Raw genomic sequence first — 21,839 nt, forward strand, 5'->3', positions numbered from 1 at the left:
GTATTATTAATATAGCAAGTACCTCTGATCAAACGATCCTCATTCTCTGTCTGAGTCCCAGTCAAAGCAAAGACCCTACCAGTAGTCGGCGCCCTCTTAGGCTGAGTACACTGTGAACTAATGTGACCCTCTCCGTTGCAATTAAAGCAAACAATGTCTGTACGGTTGCAATCAGCCACCACATGACCCTTCTTACCACACCGGACACACTTCTTGATTTCCTCAGAACAAGCGTTGCTCTTGTGGCCTTTCTCACCACAATTGAAGCACACAATCTCTGCAGCATCCTTCCTCTTAGGCCGCCTAACATCGACCATCTTCTGTTTCCCTTTGTCAGCGGGGGCACTGTACGGCTTAGGACGACTCTGCTGTCCCTTGCCCTTCCTCTCATTCACTACCTTGTAGTGAGCCTTCGTATCCTCTTCATAGATCCTGCAGCTATTAACCAAATCCTGAAAAACTCTCAGCTGTTGGTATCCAATCGCCCTCTTAATGTCGGGCCTCAAACCGTTCTCGAACTTGATGCATCTCGAGAACTCAGCATTCTCAGCAGTATAGTGCGGGTAGAACTTAGACAGCTCCACGAACTTGGCAGCATACTCTGTCACGGACATATTCCCTTGCTTCAGCTCAAGGAATTCGATCTCTTTCTTCCCGCGGACATCTTCCGGAAAGTATCTTCTCAGGAACTCTCTCCTGAAAACAGCCCAAGTCACCACAGCTCCTTCCTGCTCGAGGGTAGGCAGAATAGCAACCCACCAGTCATCAGCTTCCTCGGCCAGCTGATGAGTACCAAACCGCACCTTCTGATCTTCAGTGCACTGCATAACTCGGAAAATTCTCTCAATCTCCTTAAGCCACGTCTGGGCTCCATCAGGGTCATAACGTCCTTTGAAAGTCGGAGGGTTCTTCTTCATGAACGTCTCCAACATCCTAGCTTCAGCATTTGCACCAGCATTCACGTTAGGTTGTTGTCCCACAGCTTGGGCAACAGCTTGTAGAGCAGCAGCTAACGCAGCATCATTCCTTCCAGCCATTTCTGAGATTCTACAAAAGTAGCAACAACAACATAAGATAGTAATATAAATATTACTAAGACTCGACACGACTCTCTAATTGACCGGACGGATCGACCTGCTCTGATACCAATTGTAACACCCCGTTTTCCCAATATACAAATTTCATAAACAATTATCAGAGTAAAAACCATAAACGGGATATCACATAGAAACGTAATCCATAAACAGTTAAATAATAATTTAACCTTCACAATATCTTTAACATAGCAGCGGAATATTTAATTCAAAAGTCATAAATCAGTTTGGCACGTAGGCCCCATCAAAAATAGTTCATAATCCATAACATAATGAAAATAACATATTATCCACGTAAGAGAATGAAGCATGTTATAGCATATAACCCCATCCCGTTACGTATCAGAGCGACCTAGACGACACAGTGAAGGCAAGGCCACTCACGACGGCAACTGCACACTAAGCACGATCACCTGCAAGTTACCCATACGAAGGGCAACATTTTCAAGCAGAAGGGGTGAGATTTCATAATACAATAACATTAATCAATGTAATTGAGAATCATAAATTAACAACATAATCATTCCATTATTAACTTTGCATAATTGCTAAACAGTTATCACGTAATCGTTTGTTCAATAATTAGGAATATCATAACATATCAAATAACACTTATCACGTAATCACATATTCAATCATTATCAACAAGGCATCTTAATCATGACAATGTGACAATGCTCTTAGACTCCTTATATGCATGTGGTACCAATCGTCATCATAAGTATTAATATACTTTAATCGTGCGGAGGACAAAGCTCCTATAAAACGTGCGGAGGACAAAGCTCAATGTTATGCTATGCATGGACACATATGAACAAAACAACGTAATCGACTTATCAACATGCATCCAATAATTTGGAGCTAAACTTCATCATATACTTATGCACTTAGTTAACCAACGGAAGCAGCATAAACAGATCACATAAACAAAATGATATCATTATATCAATAGCACATAAATTGCATCATTATCAAGTTTTCACATCTTGCATGAATATACAATACATTTGTTCATACTCAATTAATATCAATATAGTCTTAAACAACTCTACAGGCTGCAGTAAACATCAACACTAGGTCTCAATGCTAATTAGGGGTTCACTCTTGATCAACACATGCGACACAGATCGCACAAACACTCAAACAACTACCTTCTGGTTGTACTCGCGAGGCGAGAGTTCTTACTCGCCATGGCGAGTAACACTAATCTCCCAAACTGATGTTGTTCTGGGTTCAATCCTGTCCTAAAATCATTCCTAACCAATACTAGGTATGTCTAGGCACTTAAAGGCACTCAAGGTCCAACTAAAAAGTCAAAAATACAAAATATGACATGCACTCTGCCTAAGCTCGCGAGGCGAGGAAAGGTTGCTCGCCATGGCGAGTTGCACCAGACAACTCGCGAGGCGAAGGGGAAAGACTCGCGTGGCGAGCGATGAATCTTCATCACTCGCGAGGCGAGGATCGTAGCTCGCCGTGGCGAGCGATGAATGTCGCTACGGCCAGGCTTCCTAAAATCACAAAAATCCGACGTTTCACATGGTTCTAAGCTTGGTTTTGATTCCAGAATTCATCCTAAACATGTTCTAAGGTTACAGGACAATTCTTACATCAATCTAAACAAGTTTTACCGTTTATTCTCAATTTTTAGGGTTTTGACCTAATTCCAAAACTTCTCTAAATCAATCCTAACTTGGTCAACTAATCATCAGAATTACAGTAATTAACATTATTGAATTATTAGTCTCACCCTTACCTGGTTATGAAGAAATCGCAGCTCTCTCTATGCTCTTCTCCCTTCTAAGCTTTTTCTCCCTTTTCCAAAAGTTTTTACGTACAATCAGTTTCTAAAATATTAGGTCTTCTCCTATTTATACCTCTTTCTAATAACTTATCTTATCTCACTTTCTCCCCCAAAACTATCTAAAATATCAAAACAGCCCTCAACTAAATATTTTTCAAATCTTTATTTTATTTAACAATAAAATAAATCTCATATCATAATCAAATCCTTCAATACTCATAACTTAACACGTCATCGATCAAATCATCAAAATCACCACAATTTATCAAAACATATCAAAATCATACATATATTATATAAATATAATATAATCGCCTAAACTCGATTAAATAACGATTAAACGAAAGTGGGCGTTACACTTGTCGTGTCGGTCTAGATTAGGTTGTTTATATTTTCGTTTGGATTATTATTTTGTTGATGACTACCCGTATGTTTGGGTTTTGAGATTTATCTTTGGGATATGATTTATTTGTTCATGGCATGTATATATTTGATCACTCTGATTTATATTCCGCTGTAACTGTTGAGGTTTACATACATGTCTATCGATTTTTGAATTTTGAATAAGACGTAATCTCTATTTCTTGAATAAATGTATTATTCGCATGTTTAATTGCTTTAATAGAAATAGGAGCGTTACATGAGCCCTCCCGGATTTGAATGGTTAAAGCATTCATCAGGGCATAAGCCCTCACCGCTTTGAACAACAAGGTGTTCCGGGACATGAGTCCTCCCGCTTTGAACGACAAGGCGTTCCAGGGCATGAGCCCTCACCGCATTGGACAACAAGGTGTTCCAGGACATGAGTCCTCCCGCTTTAAACGACAAGGTGTTCCATTCCAGGGCATGAGCCCTCACCGCTTTATGTTTATGCAATGAACTCCACATTTGTGTATATCAACATACAACTCAACGACAACAACAACTGCTACAAAGTAATGCATATATGAATATGACTTATCATCACCAAGGTCAACTATGACACAACAACCTTTGACAATGAATTCCAACCACTTGTATAATTTGTTTGAGTGAAATTATACATAAATCAACAATCATAATCAATCATGCTCTTGGTAAGGTAATATAATCATTAGTACAACCCAAAGAATCAATCTAACAACATGGGTTAATACTCTTAAACACCTTAATTGAACTCATAGTACTTCTAGTTTTGAGGGTTGGAATTATCCCATAAGTTTTGGATTAACTTAGAAACGGTTATGTTGAATTTTCATAAAATTTCACTAAGACCTACTTGGAGTATTTTCATCATATCTCAAAAACCAAATATCATTTTCAAGTCAAATCAAAGCCATTGAAAAGCTAACAAAATTATCTACAACTTTTATGTTTACACCAAAGGCCAATTCAAAACAGAAACGTGTGTAAAAGACGCAAGAACACGAAACAGGGCAGTCTGCCACTGAACATTTCGCCAGGTGGACTAATGGCGAGCTCAAGGCGAGTGGCTACTGTGATGTTTCGCCAGGCGAACTACTGGCGAGGAAATGGCGAAAATATCCGCCAGGAGAAATATCTCTCCGCCATGGCGAATCGCGACAGACCAGACTACGTGAATTCTGCAGTTTTTCACCAAAAGTCCTAATTTTCCCCAATTCAATCCCCAAAACTGATTACAGCATTTCTATATGATTATACTATTGATCTGTACGAAATCTCTCATCATTTTCATGGTTTCTACACTTTCAATTCAACAATCTATAATCAAAACCTAAACCCAAAATCCCAATTTAACCAACACCCTTATGTTAAATCAAAATCAGAAGTTATATAATTTATAATTATTGAGAGTTAGTCTCACCCTTACCTTTGATTGAAGAACAAAACTCTACAGAAAATCTGATTCTCCTCACTTGGCTCTTCTCCTAGCTTTCTCTTGGTTTTCTCCCAAAAACTGTTTGTACGTGAAACTGTAATGCCCTATTTTAATATTTAATTATTTTATTGAGTTTAGAGTCTATTTTTATGACTTATGTGATTTATATGATTTTTGTGAGGTGTTGTTAATTTATTAAGAGGCTTATTTTATTATTTAATAGAATAAGATTTGAAAATAAAATAAGATTAAGTTGTGGGGGCTGTTTTGGAAACTAGAAGAGTTTAGTGGAATAAGTAGAAATATATGTTATTTGGTGAAGAAATATTATGTTATTTGTTGTAGAAATATATGTTATTTGGTGTAGAAATATATATATATGTTATAGAAATATATTTGTTATAGATATATAATTGTTATTTGTTATAGAAATATTATATATATATATATATATATATATTAGAATAGAATATTGAGATTTTTGGGGGTAGATTTGGATATAAGAGAAAAATAAGTAGGTTAAGGATTTTTATAAAAGGGGAGAGCTAGAATGTTTTGCAACACAATCTGAAATATTTTGGTAGGCAATCTAATATATTTTAGTGCATGCTTAGAAATATATTTTGATACTCAATAATATATTTCTGTACTGAATAATATATTTTTGTATTTAATATAATATATTTTGGTACTCAATTGAGATATTTAAGTGCTAGATCTAATAGGTGCATTACTTGTTTCCAAAGTTTCTTACTTATTAGTTGTAAACTATCTCTATAAATAGAGAACTCACACAGTGCATTCTACAAACCGAAATTCACAGTTGATGCTTCCTGTGCTTTTCTTCTCTTCTCCCTCTTTTGACTTGTGTTGATGAGTCTTTCTTCTTTTTCTACTCCCTTTTGTCCCTTCGGAATTAAGAGTGTTCTTAAGACCATAATCCCTCTTCGGTTTAATATCCTTTTAGAGAAGAGAAAACGGTAGAGTCCTTCGTCGATCAATCCAAGGTAAGGGTGGGACTAATATTCAATAACCTTAAGTCATTGATTCTGAAAATTGGATTTAACATGTTGTAGGTTTTAGTTTTTGAGAATTTGGGAATTAGGGTTAAAAGTGATTATTTGATGATTTTCTAAAATAATGTTTCGGGTCAAGTTTTATATGGTTTTGAGTCTCTTTTGATGTATATAAATGTTTAGACAAACTTTGGGATCAAATTTGGGCATAGGGAAGTTAAAATTGGAATTTTGGGGTGAAAAATGGGTTTTTCCCGAGTTGCTATCTGACAGCATGTCCTGTTTCATGTTCTTGCGTATTTTTCACACGTTTTTGTTTTGAATTAGCCTTTGGTGTAAACATGAAAGTTGTAGATAATTGTGTTAGCTTTCCACTGGCGTCGGTTTGACTTGAAAATGATTTTTGGTTTAGGAGTTATGATGAAAATAATCCAAGGAGGTCTTAGTGAAATTTTATGAAAATTCAGCATAACCGTTTCTAAGTTAATCCAAAACTTAGGGAATAATTCCAAATCTCAAAACTAGAAGTACTAGGAGTTTAATTAAGGGGTTTAACAGTATTTAACATGTGTTGTGATGGATCTAATTTGGTTGGACGTGAATATCTTTGTTGAATAATTTGAGATACATATATTATGTGAATATTGTATGATATAGAAATAATGTTGTTCATGATTGATGATTTATTATATGAATGTATATGTTGATGAATATGATTTGATGTTGATGGTAATGTAATATATTTGTATATGCATTATGTGAATTATATAAGATATTTAAGTTGTTGTGAATTATATAAGATATTTAAGTTGTTGTTGATTATCATTGTTGTTATATATGAAAAGAGAAAAAGGCCAATACTATTAAAACTCTAGATTTTATTTAGCTCTGCCGACATGATTTTTTTTCTTTCATTATTGTAGATGCAGCAAATATTAAAAGTGTGTAACCTATAAGTGACAATAAAATTTTATAGTATGAAACCTATTTAAGAATGGAATATTAATTAATTCTGAGACAACTACTAGGCAGTTTAGGAAATCATTTGTAGGAAAGTAGCATGCGTGACTAAATAAATACTATCTTTTGTTGCATACATGTGAGAGTTATATGTCTCACATCAAATACAAAAGTAAAGGTTAAATATGTTGTAATTTTTGTATATTTTAAAAGTTTTATAATATTTAGTTAATAGAAAATTATTATTATTTTAATTGTGATTAATACTGATATTTGACTTGGTCTAATTCTTTTGGCTGCATCTTTTTAACTTGATTAAGTCTAAGCCTTTATACTCATTTGAAACGGTAATTTAGTCACATGACCTTTTATTTTGCAACGGAAACAAAGTTAAGAAGGAGTTAATGCCTAGTTTTTCTCTACCAACATTTTCTTCTATTTTTTCTTTGACGATGTGTTAATTACTTCCTCATTATAAGGAAACTAACAAGCCTGCACACAAGAAGAAAAAACTCACGGTCCTTTATTTTGTACACTAGGAAAAAGCATACTTGAAAAATATATAGATGAACCTGCACATAGTATACATTCGTATAATCTCTCACTTCATATTTTTCTGTATACAATTATTTTCTCTCATCCAAAGTATTGAGTTTGTGGGTTACATCTCCGGTTGTCTTTGAGATTATTTTCAGTTGTTCCGTCACCTTCATTTATGATTCATAACGTGAAAGAACAGTTGTATCTTGGGAGGATATGTGCTTATGAGGCGGATAAAATCAGTGACTATATCACGCCTCAGGTTACTTAACAGTTTGCAGTTTTGCAGGTTTCCTTTAATTTGATTTGTGAAGATTTTGATAGAGCTGTGTCGACAACCAAATTTGATAAATTTCTTGTGTTTGATTTTACTTTATTAATCATATTTATTTGTTACCATAATTATCTTTAATTTGTTTTTCCATGTCTAAATATACAACAATATTTTATAAGTGAGAGGCAGGGCCCCCGATCCTAACATTTTTGGTACCATGGGCCAAACAATAAAATTGTGGTCTTTTAATTATTTCGATTTTTTTTTTTGTATTTTTGATTGCACAAGATTCATTTATAATCAAATTTATTTAAAAATATATTTTCAATAGAATTAATCAAAGGAAATATATATATATATATATATATATATAGGGGCATATCACATGAGAATAGGTATCTTATGTGAGAATGGTGAGAATAAATTACAGCCGTCAGATTAAAAATAATGGGTGAGATTAAAGCATCACTTAAATGACTCATGTAGCATGTGACCAATTCTCTCCATCTTTTCAATCGTTCACGCACGCGCATTTCATATCCTCATACCGCTTGAACTTTCTTTTTCCTTCATCAGTACTGCTTCACGTTTTTTCTTTTTCCTTTCCTCAAACATTGATAACATGTAACAATTGTTTGTTTGTTTTTGACAAGGTTATTATTATTTATTCCTTCTTCAAAAGTTTTAAATTGTTAATTTCTTTCTGTCTTTCTTCCGGTCTTCAAATGGTGATAGGGTTATTATAATTGGTCATAGGGTTATTGTCTACTTGCAACAGAACCATCAAAATCAAAATCGAGATTGCGGCAGATTGATTGCAGATGAAATTGAAACACAGGACATATTGAAATTGAAATAGAAAAAAAATCCAATCCCTAAATTCTAAAAAGTAAAATTAGAAGAAATTAGATGGAAACTATCAAAAGGAGATGAAAGATGGTATACGAAGGATCGGTGGAAGATGGAACCACAAACCCAGAAGAGGGAGAAGAAAACCAGTGACACACATGAATGAAGCTTGAATGATGGAAAAGAGGGAGAGAACTGGTCACATGCTTGGCACATGAGTCATTCAGGTGATGCTTTAATCTCACCCATTATTTTTAATCTGACGGCTGTAATTTATTCTCACCATTCTCACATAAGATACCCATTCTCATGTGATATGCCCCCATATATATATATATATATATATATATATATATATATATATATATATAATACTAACTACTAAGTAAAAATAAGAATTTCTTTGTCAAAAAAAAAAAAAAGAAGTAAAAATAAGAATTTTAGTGCCCCTACAAAAATGGTGCCCTGGGCTGCCGCCCCTTCCACACACCCTCAAGGTCACCTATAGTGAGAGGACCCATAAACACATTGCCTTAAAGATTTTTGGGTGAGTCTGATATCTCTTGCCATTGCGTGGGCCTCGATGTGGACAGTCCTCCAAACTCCTTGTGACCCAACATCTTTGTCCTTAATTGTGAAACCATAGCTTTTTTTTTAGGAAGCTTTTTTCCATAATTGACATATCATTTCACTTATGAACTTGTCTAGGCAAATGAAATTGTGGAATCCCTCGTTAAAATAAAGTATGAAAGTTTTGACATTAGGCGCTATGAGATACAAATAACAATATGGAAAAAACCTTCGTTTCAGTGTCACATTAAAGAATCAAAATACAAGATGTATAATTATTTAATTTCAAAATTTCAAAATTGAGATCTCGAATTTCAAAATTGCTTTGTACCTACTTCTTCATCTCCGTCGGAATCCGTCATGATTTTTGTTTTCTTTCCCAACAGTTTTTTGTAATTGTTGTTAGTTTTTTTTTCCGATCACAAATCGGCGGAGGGTGGTTTCCGCCCGCAAACAGGTACAAATAGGTGGAGACGGAGGGATTCCGATCACAAACCGGCGGAGGGTGGTGGTGGCGGCGACGGCGTGCTGCACGCTGGGAGTGTTCGGGTTGCCGGAATAGATCAGTGGGGAAGAAGAAACATCAGTTGTTGATGGAAGAAGAAGAACATTTAACAGAGAGAAGGTATTGGGTGAGATTGGTTGACGCATGTGGTTAAATGACGCTTTTTAATCTTAGCCAATCAATTTTAATCTAAGGGCTCATAATGTATTCTCACATTCTCACATAAAGAAATCATTCTCATTAGATATGTCCAGACGTACACTCCCGTGCCCGTCTGTCCGCTCTTTCTACTGCGCTAATGCACGTATTTAAATAAAAGTGATAGATTCAAAAAGAAAATGTTACTTTCAAATGGTAGCTATTAAATGAATAAAAATATACAAATAGATACTAAGAGAATAAGAAAGGATTAGAATGCAACTTGATTGCTATTTATAATACAAATAGTTTTGAACATAAGATAATAGACATTTCTCACTTAACACACTTCGTATCATCTAAAGACGCTCACAATAAAATAGAAATATAGGTGAAACATAAGAAATTTATAATATCAACCCGTTATATCTTAAACATTTCGCTGTGATTTCAAATACACCATTAATCTATTTAGCCCTTTGCCCTTGAAAAAATAATTTCTTTAAAACTTTGCATTTAAGAAGTCTAAAATAAAATTTGTTACATAGTCACTTCATCAAAATATATATTCCAGAACATGTATATTTACCTCAGCTTTCTCCCACTCCTTATGGTTCTTTGAGGTTGGAATTAGTTTAGCGGTTGAACTTGGGTAACACAAAGCAAATAGTTAATAAGTCCAAAAGTAGAAAGCACAAATCCAAATTGGGTCTTTACTTATTTATATTTGAAAATATAACCAAAACCAAATTATTTTCTTTGAAATCAAAATATAAGACATGTACATCATCTCTATTTACATCACACTCTCATTGTCAACAAAAGAAATGGAAAGAATATAATTAATTTTAGAAACAAAATAAGAAAATAAAACCTCTCTCTCTTCCTCTCTCCCTCCCTCCCTCCCTCCAAAAACCTTATGCCCCCTTCCTCTATCATTTTGTGCGAGTGCTATGAAGATTTGCATTTAGGCTATAGTCAAAGGGTGACCTCGATGGCACCCTATTTCCCTTACGTGTTAAAAATTGTTTCATATATACTTTGATCAAATGGAAGTTCAATACTAATCTAATTGAAGTTGTAGTCGAATATGAGAAGTCTTGATCTTGCTTATATTGTGTTCTCATTTTTGTCTAACTTCACACATTTTCCTCTCTGCTATCACTACTAAAAAAACAAAAATTAGTGAGGGAAATTTAGTGAGGAAAAACGTAAAATCCATCTCTAATTCCGTCACTAAATTTTGCGACCAAGGAATTTGTGAGGAATTTCATTTTTTCCGTCACTAATTTCCCTTGCTTATTTTGCTTTTTCTAGTAGTGTATACTCACATAATTGATTGTTACAATAAAGGAATAATATTTACCTTTTAAAAAAAAATCATAATACAAATATCTTCCTTAAAAAAAAGAAGTAATTTACACTTGCGATGGAATAAGGATCAGATGTTCTTTTGATGGTAAACTGATATGCATAGGAAAAAAATTCCATAAAGAACTTGAAGGCAATATGAAAAACAGGTTGGAACTAATCTCAAGATCACATAGAAAATAATAATATAATATATGTATGATTTAAAAAATAACAACTAACTTATTAACAAAGATTTTGTTACATGACAATCACGACTAAATTTATATTTGGCAGGAAATGGAGCGGCGTTCTTGCATAATGGTCGTGTTACATCTAGAAGCATATAAAATGCATATATCAGACATGAGTATATTTCTTTCTCATCCTCATGACAATGTTGTGCAACATACTGAAATTAGAGACACTTTAAATTATATTCTACGTAAAACGTTGTGATCGTGATCCATACTTGTCATTGGCACATAAGAATAAACAAATACAGATAATAAAAGTTAATAAAGTTATAAAAATAGAATTCATTACTGGAAAATGAATAGTGTAGAAAACTCCTCCTATGAATGTTATGCTTCCTCTCTGAATCAAGTTTCCACATTTGTCCTGTTAAGTAAATAAAGTACAAAGTTCGTGAAAACAGAGTTAGACACTACAATCAGGGGTGGTTGCTATAAGTATCATGCCGTGGAAAAGAACCTAAGAAATGAAAATTATTTATAAAGAAAAGGACATTTGAAAAATTATGTTACCAATTAGCAGTTGATAATTGGGATTTTGGGAAGCACTTTTTCTTGATTTAAACTTGAGAAATTATGTTACCAATTAGCAGTTGATAATTGAAATTATGTTACCAATTAGCATTGCATTTCAGACATTGATTTCCATGTCCTAACCAATAACAAAGCAAAGCATAGATTGTCATGAAGAGACTTTATAAAACCAAATAGATCTCTAGTAGCCTGTTGTTGGATCATAAATAAATGAATAAAAAAGAGAGAGATCCGTTAAAAATAAAACATGTATGAAAGAAAGAGAGAAGATTGATTCAAAGAGAAATCCTGCAGTTATGTTTTATTAGTGGGTAAGGCAGATTTTTTCTACATTGTGTGTGATTATTAGTGGTTAAGGTTGATTTTTTTTTGTTAATAACTACCATTAAGTAAGGGCATTTTGGAATTAAAAAAAAAAAGGCTACACCAAAAATTAGTATTGCCTTTATTATTAATAGGTATATATATATATCGGAGTGTTTTAGCAAGCTACACTTTAACTCTTTGACAACATGAAAAAACCAAAACCTCTGTCCCCATCCCTTGAATAGCTAGGAAGGGCAGAGGCCTTTGGTGTCCTCTTCAGTCAAGAATTAGGACCTGACATTGACTAGTTAATATGCTTTTATCTCATGCCTTTACTTCGTTCATGGTTCGATATTCTGGTGTCCTAGGCGTAGAGGAACCACACCAATCCATCCCGAACTTGGTGGTTAAACTCTACTGCGGTGACGATACTGTAGGGGAGGTCCTACGAGAAAATAGCTCGGCGCCGAGATCATAAAAAGCTTAACACTTTTCATTCTTATTCCCTTTTTCAATGTGTGTACTTAACTATTTTTTAATTATCATTTGTTAAAATACCCCTTCTAAAAAATAAGTGGGTGTATTATAGCATATGCTTACAGAAGTTGCTAACGTATACCCACTTTTTTTTATTTTTTGAAGGAACTCGCTTTTTTTTTTAGAATGTGTGTTATAACAACATACACCTTAATGTGTATTTATCGAATTTTTAGTTATAACTTGTTAAAACACTCATATACAAAAATTAGTGAGTGTGTTATAGAAAATCCATATATATATATATATATATATAAAACTTGTTAAAACATATATATAAAAATTTTAAAAATTCATTTGTCATGAAATAATCGAGTTTAAATAATTAAGATGAGATTAATTCAGCAAGCCAATCAACAAGTGCCACATGGCAGCTCTTATCCACCACCACATTCTCTCTCTGCGTCTGAAAAAAGATCAGTCGCGCCTGTCAGACGTGTGTAGTGCACTCTCCCTACAAACCACTTGTTTTGCGCAACATCATCTTCAGCTTGGTCCACCATTCTCCCATTCAACATATTGAATGCATTCAACATCTCTCTCCTCCACATCATCATTCAATACACTATTGGAGCACTTTCACCTCTTGAAGGTTGCTTTCAACATCATTGAACATGGTCTAAGCTCATATTACTTTGGCAACATATATAAGCTTACAGAATTTTTGTTTTCATCCACAAGTTGTATCACGGACTATAACTATGACGCACACGTGAATAAAAACGACATTATTGGTAACATGTAAAAAACAAAAAAAGAGATGATTTTATCTATAACACGAGCCGGTCGTCCTGCCAGAACTTTTGCCACCAATTTATACAAAATTCACTCAATTGTGCATGTGAATTTTCAAATTGCTGTCCATTAAAAAAAAAATAGAAAAATGTTAACGTGTGTCCTAAATTGTGTTAATATACTAAAAATGAAAAATTTATATCGAAAATTGCGTCAATTTATTTTCCAAAATGTTTAATACTTCATATAAATTAATTGTTCTCAATAAATATTTGCTATTTTATAAAATTTATACTCCTAGGACACATATAAGCAAGACCAAAAAATTATTCAATACAATCAAGTTGGATTAGAGAGATTGAATTCTTACTTGATATTACTATTAAAAAATTATAGAAAAGTGATGTGTAGACGTGATACTCATTTAAGAACTTAAAAATAGATCTCTTTATTATGGATGCTCTAAGAAATGAATTATTTTTTTTATTAACCAGGGAATGAATATTTATTTATCTTCACTTTTTTTTTTGAGAGATTTATTTATCTTCACTAAACACGTGATCTTTGCTTCTCAATATTAATATAATTATTTTTGCATCGTGGCAAGCATTATTGTCGTTACTACCATGATACCTCTACATACTGTTGCATCCAAGAATGAAGTAAAGTAACTCAGAGCTATTCTTTCGTAGCAATGGCTTATGTTAAGCTTGCATTGGCTGTCGTCTTTCTTGCCACAATCTGTGTGTATTTTACAATTTTTCTCACCTTACCATAAATTTATTTTTATATTTAAGCTTGCTTTTTATGTCATCTTTCTTGCCACAATCTCTGTGTAGTTTATTATTTGTCTCACCAATATATACCACGCATTTCTTTTTATGTTAGAAATTATGAGAAATCAATCAGCATCAACTCCCAATTATTGGAGTAAACTTTAGTGATAAATTATTAAGTACCTACTAATTAACCACTGTTTTAAATTTACTATTACTACTACTGTTAATAATGTCACTAACGTGTCTGTCTTTTCATTGTTATTAATAAATAACGATAGATTGGTAAAAAAATAATTAAATAAGTGGTGAAATTGTAATAATATACTGTTATATATTATTATTATTATTATTATGAAGCCATATCTCATGTGTTTATGCGACTGTATTTATTGGAATTTTAACTCGGTTGGTATGGACAATGTATGTTATATGCAAAGTCCTGGGTTCAAACTCCGGCAAAAAAAAAATTATTATTATGAAGCCATATCTGTCATGTGTTAATGTGGCTGTATTTGTTTTTCGATTTTCAGTAATGTTCCCGATGAAGAAGGCAGAAGCATTGCCAGAATGTGACAAAAAAGAGTGTAACAGATGGAAAGAACATTGTAGCAAAGAGTGTCTTTGTATCGAGCTATTTATGGGTATTGGTTATTGCTATCCCATACCAACTGCGATGAAGAAGTTGAAAGAACATCCTAACTTATGTCAATCTCACATGGACTGCATCAACAAGGGAAGTGGGAGCTTCTGCAGTTATTATCCTAATTCTGAAATCCAACATGGCTTGTGTTTTACATCTAAGGTTGAAGCAGAACGCCGCTACTTTGAGTTCGAGGTTCTCGCCAACGCAACGGCAAAGGATATGCCTATGGTGGTTGCCGCCGCTTAATCTTCTTGATATGTTCAAGAAACAAATTATAATCAACCATGCATGCATGCATGCATTATATATTACTAATTTTAATAAACGATATCTTTCTTTTCAACTAATCAGTTGGCTTTTAGATATGGGTGTTCCACTTGGGTTGGCTTCAATCTGAATTTCAATAAATGTAGCATGTATGTGCATGGGTGTATCACTTTTTTTTTTTTTTTTTAAGAAAAATTTTAAGGTGAGGGGTGCCCCAGTCCAAGGCAGGGAAGACCTTCGGGTTCAAAGAGCACTTACAAAGGTAATTACATTTACCTCCCTCCAAAGGCACGGGTGTATCACTTCAATATAAAGTAATGTTTTGATTCTCATTTCTCTTTTTATAATTCTTCTTGTGTATATTTAGTGGCCAATTAAAGTAATGTTTTAATTCTTCTTTCTCATATTGTGTGTGTTGTATTGTATGTAAGGTAGGAATCAATTAGAAGGAACCAATTAGAGTATGTGAACAATTAGTGTATATAGGGTACCATTCATTTGCAATTTACATAAGGTTCACACAACAGTAGATGATTGATGGGGCATTTATTTTCCTTGCTTAGTAGTGTAGCCTCTTTGTTATATTCGTTTATCACCTATTTATCATACCATTATATTATTTTATCATAAAAAAAATTATTAAAAATATGTTGCAAGAACCTCTCATAAAAAATATGTTGTAAGAAATTAAAAAAAAGTTTACTCTAATAAAAATTATCACTAAGCCGTGTAATTTACTGTTAATTCATTTGAGATCCACATATGTTCGATTTTTTTAATACGGAAATTATACAATGACATTGTTGGTCCCATTTTATCAAATTTTATCAGTTCTAATTTTATAGTTTTAAACAAGAATTAAAAGAAAACAATTCATGACAAATCATGAATTATACAAGAATGCGATTGATATTTGATTGATATTTGATAATGTACTTCCTTGTATTTTTGTTCTACTTCCGGATTAAGGATCAATACTTTAAAGTCCAAAGCTACGTGTTCCAGGATGATTCAAGGGAAAAGAAAGAGTGAGATACAAGATATTTCAACTATTAAATTTGTGACGGATTTAGGACATCACCTTGATTTTCTTCTTGTCAAGGGTCGCGTTTCTCGAAATGTATATAATAATGTCGTTGACAAAGTATCAAAAAGACTAACTTCTTGAAAAGAACATCACGAGTTTGCTCAGTGAAGTCTAATACTCTCTAACACATACTCCGTCCGGTCTCAAATGTAAGAAACAAAAAAATAAAATTGATGGTCTCAAATATAAGAAAAAGTATAGTAAAATAAATCTATTAAATGCCACAATTTCAAATTTACCCTCATTAAACTCACCTCAATAATGTCTTTACTACTCCAAGACAAGGGTAAATTTAGAAAAATTTCACATTTTATAATGACTTAAATATGGTCAATCCACTTTCTTAATATGTGTGCATTTTTTTTTCCTTACATTTGAGATCAAAAGGAATAACTATTTACTTTTCGTCCAAAACTTGGTTTGATTTTAAGAGATAATCCAATTAGCTTTGCATTACTTTGAAAATGTTTACACTGAACTTTACATCAAACATAAACCAATTCAATTAAAGGTAAGTTCCAAATTAATAAACTTTACAAATCCAAATCATTTTAAACCACGTTTGACAAATGTTCACCATGGCAGACACTGAAAGACCCTTTCAATATCCTTGGTTAGATTCATGTTATTTCTCCTCTTTTGGTTTTTAAGACTAGAAAACTAGAATATAACTAAAATGAGTATTATCAAAAACAACTTACAAACTTATATTAAACTGGAAGGTCAAATGCATCTAAAGGTCCAAAAACAACTTACAAACTTATATTAAACTGAAACGATTCAAAAACTGAAAGAACTTGTTTGAGACTTTTTAAACTTAAAGGACCACTTTGGGAAAAACGAAAAAACTTAAAAACCTTTAGATACATTTGACCAAACCGGAACCAATGGTAAGTTCGTAATGCTACGCAAATACTTAAAACTTCATTATATAGGGTATTGTACAGTAATCAACAAGTTTTCACATTTTATAAAAATTTGGATACACTATCAGGACGGGACAGTTTCTTTCTTCAAGTAAAGAAAAACAGAAAAAAGTATACGATATACTGATCCATTTACAAATTTTTCAGTTACCATTTGAATATTAAACCATCTACATTTGAGTGACAAGTATTTGATCATCTTACTTCCTTGGTTTGAGTTTAAGGGAAGCACTGCAGAAATTCCAAAACAAACATAAACTTCTAGACAAATGTGAGCTTATACAGGTGCTAAGGAAACCCAATTCAACGAGTGATTATTTACCTGTTGATACAGTAACGCTTTCCTGTGGGTGGAGGGCCATCATCAAAAATGTGTCCGAGATGAGCATCACAAACAGCACAGAGAACTTCTTGGCGAGGCATGAATATAATTGACAAATCTAGCTTTGATTTCACATTTTTACCAATTGGCTGGTAATAAGATGGCCAACCAGTTCCACTATTAAACTTGGTAGATGATCTGGAAAACACAAGAGAAGTTAATAAGTTCAAGATGATTCGGGCCATATATATTTGGTTAAATAACTACCACAATATATCAGGTACTTACTCAAACAAAGTACAAGCGAATAGGTGTATCATACATACATGCATACATAAAGTACTTACTCAAATAAGGGTGTGTCACAACATATGCAATGGTAAGTCCCTTCAGTTTTGGTATTCCAGTACTCCCTAAATTGAATTAAAAAAACAGTTAAATACAATAGATAGTAGCACAGAATTATTGAAATGCTATCACAAAATCTAACCAGCAATCATACCACAATATCACTATAATATATCACTTTAGAGTACCAACATGTTACAGAAGTAAACTTTAGTCACAAGATATGGTATTCTTCCTTACCTTGCCCTGAATCATATATGGACACCAAGTATTAAAGCCAAGTGCACACTAAACTGACTCAGCATTGTGTATCAAGTTTTTTATATCGGGTCTAACTCGTCCTTACAAAACCGACTTGAAAGGCGACAGGTCTCTCTTTATAAACTCTTTTCAAGACCTTTCCTTTTTTTTTTTAAGGGAAAAAAAAAACCTTTCCTCTTTTAAATATATAACATGGGTTTCTTTTCAATAATGTGAAACATTCAGAACATCACAAGACTTTTAGACAATACTTTATGCAACCGACATCCCTGTATCTTTCATTTCAGGTATTAACCACAATTGAAATACAATGAACAACTTTTGAATGTGACATCTTCAACTAATTATGTAATAATATGATATAAGCAATCTGTGTGATGTCCAATGGCCAATGGCCAATGGTGAGAACTAGAAAACTGTTATAAACCAGAAGTAGCTACTTTACTGAGTATGCTACATTTGTGAACAAAACTGCAATAAATGATGTGCATTCAAACTTCCATCTTTTAAATGTGGCATCAACTAAATGATATGTTTTCAACAAGCGAATAAAATTCTTTAACCAGCTATGCAGCACCATGTGCTTTAATGTAAAATAAATTTGGTGAACTGAATTAACACAATCGATAAATTTCAATTAAATAGGCATAAAAATTAAGGAAAGTTAGTAGCTGAAAGTAACAAGCAAGTTAAAAGGCCATGGTAACACGACTTTGGCACCAACACAGACAACGGACATAACACCAAGGTCTATAATAATTTGAGAAAATAAAAACGATTGAAAGTATGTGTCTGTGCCGTATGAGTGTCAGACAAAATGTGCTAGACACTCAAAGAAATGTTGCTGCTACATAGCATTGAATGAATCTTGAAAAAGAAATTGCAAATGACATGCACGACTAGTAAGCCTAATCTTAAACTCACCCGGTGAAAGCTCTCTCAGTTCCCTTTTTCCGAGTAACATAAAATTGTTCATCGGTTAGCTGCTTCTTCCATTCTGCATCACTTAAAGATTTATAATCAACAGGACTAGATCCTGCAAAGCACATAAAGAAGTTGTTGGATTGGAGGACCAATGCATATATATATATCTATCTCTTTATTACTTTTATTTCTACAATTTACGCACATTTCAATAATACACACAAAAAGTAAGTGATTGACAGTACACTAGACCAAGCACAAGAGATGCTAAGGACTACAAACATGTCATACACCTTGCTACTACCATCACTGAAAATAGCATAGACACGTCTAAAATAAAAACTAGCACCACCCCTCTAAACATTACATGTATGTCGGTTTCAATACTTCTACTCCCCATTCAATTTTCAACAGCAAGCATTACATGACACCCCACACCTATTAACTCCACTCCAGTCTTACGACGGGAACACACTTTTACATAAAATTTAGCTATATCTATCTTCACCAGCCTTATAACCAACATACAACTTTTCAGGTTCATGATGCTTAAGCTACATGCTCAACATCAAGCCTTTAAGAGGTGCACTAATCAGCACAGATCCAGGTGATGACTTAAGCTTAGAAACCCTCCAAAACCATCCGCCAAAACAATTTACCACTCCAATTAAGCCCCTTCACCATCTCATGCGAAGCCATAGTTTGGGATAGCTTCCCACACTTCTGCAGCAGATTTGGGATATCATTGTTTTCGAGAGAAACATCAACGCCATCTGCTGCAAAGTGTCGTCATCTTTCCTGCTGCCCACCCTGCGAATACACACTACACGGCAAAACCTTCTTACTCGAACTCTTCAGACACAACATTAAGGGCTGTTTGTTTACTTCCAATTTCTCCTATTTTCATTTTCACTTCAGCTATTAAGCTTAAGAGAATATAATTTCAACACTTCTCTCACCATTTCCTTGTACAATTTTGTTCAATTACTCTTCCTCCACTCCACAAAGCCAGCAAATTGAATAATCAATTTCTGAATTTGCAAGAGCAGTAGTCATACTCATACCCAAGCAAGCAACCCACTACATCAAAATATAGTTTATTCTATACTAAACTAAATTGATTGAAATAAAAAAAAAAAAAAAAAAAAAAAAAACTGAGGAAAACCCAAGAGAATAATATGAATACCTGATTGAATTTCTGTGGTGTTTGGGTTGTTGGAGTTAGAAGAAGCTGAAGAGCCCATTGCCCGAATTGAAGAAGAAAGTTTTGTTGTGGGTTTAGTATGCAAACGTGATGGCCACAACAAAAGTTTGGAATCAAATTTCTGAATTTGGGTATTGGGAAGAATTTGTGCAGCAGCTGATAGGCTCAAACTCAAACTATGAGATGCCATTCTCCAAATGAGGGGTTTCATCATAAAATAAAAATAAATAAAAACGTGTTGTTGGAATGTTCGCGGTTTTATTTGGTGCCACGTAACTAAATATGAAACATGATATTTTCTCCTTAATAACTCTATCTAAAGAAAGTTCATTTAACTCTCTCAATCCATTTTCTACCATCTCCATTTCTTCTATCTCAGATGTAGACTCAATAAAATTTGAAAAAAATAAAAAGTAATTAATAATGGTGGGGTCCACTTAATGGTATGATCTATTATCTATATTATGTGTTTATCTCTCTCCAAATTATGTATGTACTTCATTTATTTTATCAAATGGAGAGGATCCTAACCCCTTCTTCAAAGCCCTTTCTTTGGATATCATTTCCTTTATTTACTATTTTATATCGTTTCTTTTGGGTGGGTGTAAGGATCATAGAAAAATCTTTTGGGTTAATTGGGATTATGTTACATGAGAAAGGAGGAGGGAGGTTTGGGGGAGACGTGCTTGAGGAAGTTTAATGTTGCTATATTAGATAAATGGTGTTAAAGGATGTCAGTGGATCGTGGTGGGTTGTGGTATCGTGTGCTAGTAGCAAGGTATGGTGTGACTCATAAGGTGGGTAATGGGGCAACATATACTTTATTATGGGTGCACAAGTGGCTAAGAGATATTCCGCTGTGTAATAGATTTATACTCGTAAGGTGGGTGTCGTTTGTTGGCGTGGGAGAATGAGTTGGCTGAGGAGTGCTCAGTTTTTCTTTCTAATGTGCATTTGCAAGTTGAAAATGATGATAAGTGGATGTGGCAGTTGGACTGGAACGATGTTTACTCTGTCCGCAATGCTTACGTAAACACTAGCTCGCAAGTGCAACGTTCTTCCACAGTTTCATATTTGATTTGGCATAAAGACGTTCCTCAGAAGGTTTCAATTTTTGCTTGGTCAGACATGTTGATGTTACTAATGACAACCATCTTTATGTGAGTGTGTGTTGTGAGGTGGAAATGACAAACCATTTGTTCTTAAATTGTAATTTTTATTTGCTCTCTTTGGAATCTGGTTCGTGATTGGTTGGGTTTCTCATCAATTGACCATGTTCTATTACTGAACACTTTGTTCAGTATGCTAATTTGACAGGTAGCTCCAAAGTACGGCGCTCTTTTATGCACTTAATTTTGTTTACTTATGTTTGGGTCATTTAGAATGAAAGAAATGACAAGATGTTTACTCATATGGGAAAAACTATCTCAAACTGATAGATAATGTTTACCATATGTCTCTTTCGTGGGTGAAGACAATGGTTGCTAGCTTAGCTTTTAAGCTTTTAATGTTGATGACTGCGTCCTTTTGATTGTTTGAGTGCTCGTTAATTTTAACTTGTATTGTGTCCTTTTATATTGAACTTTAAAGCTTCTTTTTAGCAAACATTGTGATGAGATTAAGAGTTCACTAAGCATGTGGAAGGAAAACTATAAGAAATTCACATGACAAGAAGTTTTAGTGGGCCGATTAGTACTAAATAAAACAACCATTAAAAGTCCAATTTTCTCCATTTTATTAAGTAATTTTTGTTTTTGTTTTTGGGTGGATTT

General features: G+C 33.7%; 2 protein-coding genes across 2 annotated transcripts; one reads left to right on the plus strand and one right to left on the minus strand.

Annotated features, from left to right (window-relative positions):
• The first annotated feature begins 13,894 nt into the window (after nucleotides 1-13,894).
• LOC25502458 (albumin-1) lies at nucleotides 13,895-15,399 on the plus strand. The gene is made up of 2 exons (XM_013589989.3): nucleotides 13,895-14,049; nucleotides 14,616-15,399. The coding sequence occupies exons 1-2, from the start codon at nucleotides 14,001-14,003 to the stop codon at nucleotides 14,972-14,974; spliced, it is 408 nt and encodes a 135-aa protein (XP_013445443.2). The 5' UTR covers nucleotides 13,895-14,000; the 3' UTR covers nucleotides 14,975-15,399.
• Nucleotides 15,400-16,986: 1,587 nt separating this feature from the next.
• LOC25502459 (peptide methionine sulfoxide reductase MsrB) lies at nucleotides 16,987-20,303 on the minus strand. The gene is made up of 5 exons (XM_013589990.3): nucleotides 20,050-20,303; nucleotides 18,864-18,975; nucleotides 17,678-17,743; nucleotides 17,331-17,528; nucleotides 16,987-17,239 (listed from the first exon to the last, which is right to left on the minus strand). Exons 1-5 carry the CDS (start codon nucleotides 20,279-20,281, stop codon nucleotides 17,209-17,211), a joined length of 639 nt encoding a protein of 212 aa, XP_013445444.2. The 5' UTR covers nucleotides 20,282-20,303; the 3' UTR covers nucleotides 16,987-17,208.
• Between the last annotated feature and the right edge of the window lie 1,536 nt (nucleotides 20,304-21,839).

This window comes from Medicago truncatula, chromosome 8 (assembly GCF_003473485.1).
Source record: "Medicago truncatula cultivar Jemalong A17 chromosome 8, MtrunA17r5.0-ANR, whole genome shotgun sequence".
Classification (NCBI taxonomy): Eukaryota; Viridiplantae; Streptophyta; class Magnoliopsida; order Fabales; family Fabaceae; genus Medicago; species Medicago truncatula.

What these genes read in the sequence shown, in the direction of transcription:
- LOC25502458 (XM_013589989.3), top strand. Translation starts at nt 14,001, where the DNA reads ATGGCTTATGTTAAGCTTGCATTGGCTGTCGTCTTTCTTGCCACAATC. An exon ending in CGTCTTTCTTGCCACAATCT is followed by an intron (nt 14,050 to 14,615) that starts GTGTGTATTTTA and finishes TTCGATTTTCAG; the next exon opens with TAATGTTCCCGATGAAGAAG.
- LOC25502459 (XM_013589990.3), bottom strand. Translation starts at nt 20,281, where the DNA reads ATGATGAAACCCCTCATTTGGAGAATGGCATCTCATAGTTTGAGTTTG. An exon ending in TGTGACACACCCTTATTTGA is followed by an intron (nt 17,529 to 17,677) that starts GTAAGTACTTTA and finishes TGTGTTTTCCAG; the next exon opens with ATCATCTACCAAGTTTAATA. An exon ending in AAGCGTTACTGTATCAACAG is followed by an intron (nt 17,240 to 17,330) that starts GTAAATAATCAC and finishes GAATTTCTGCAG; the next exon opens with TGCTTCCCTTAAACTCAAAC.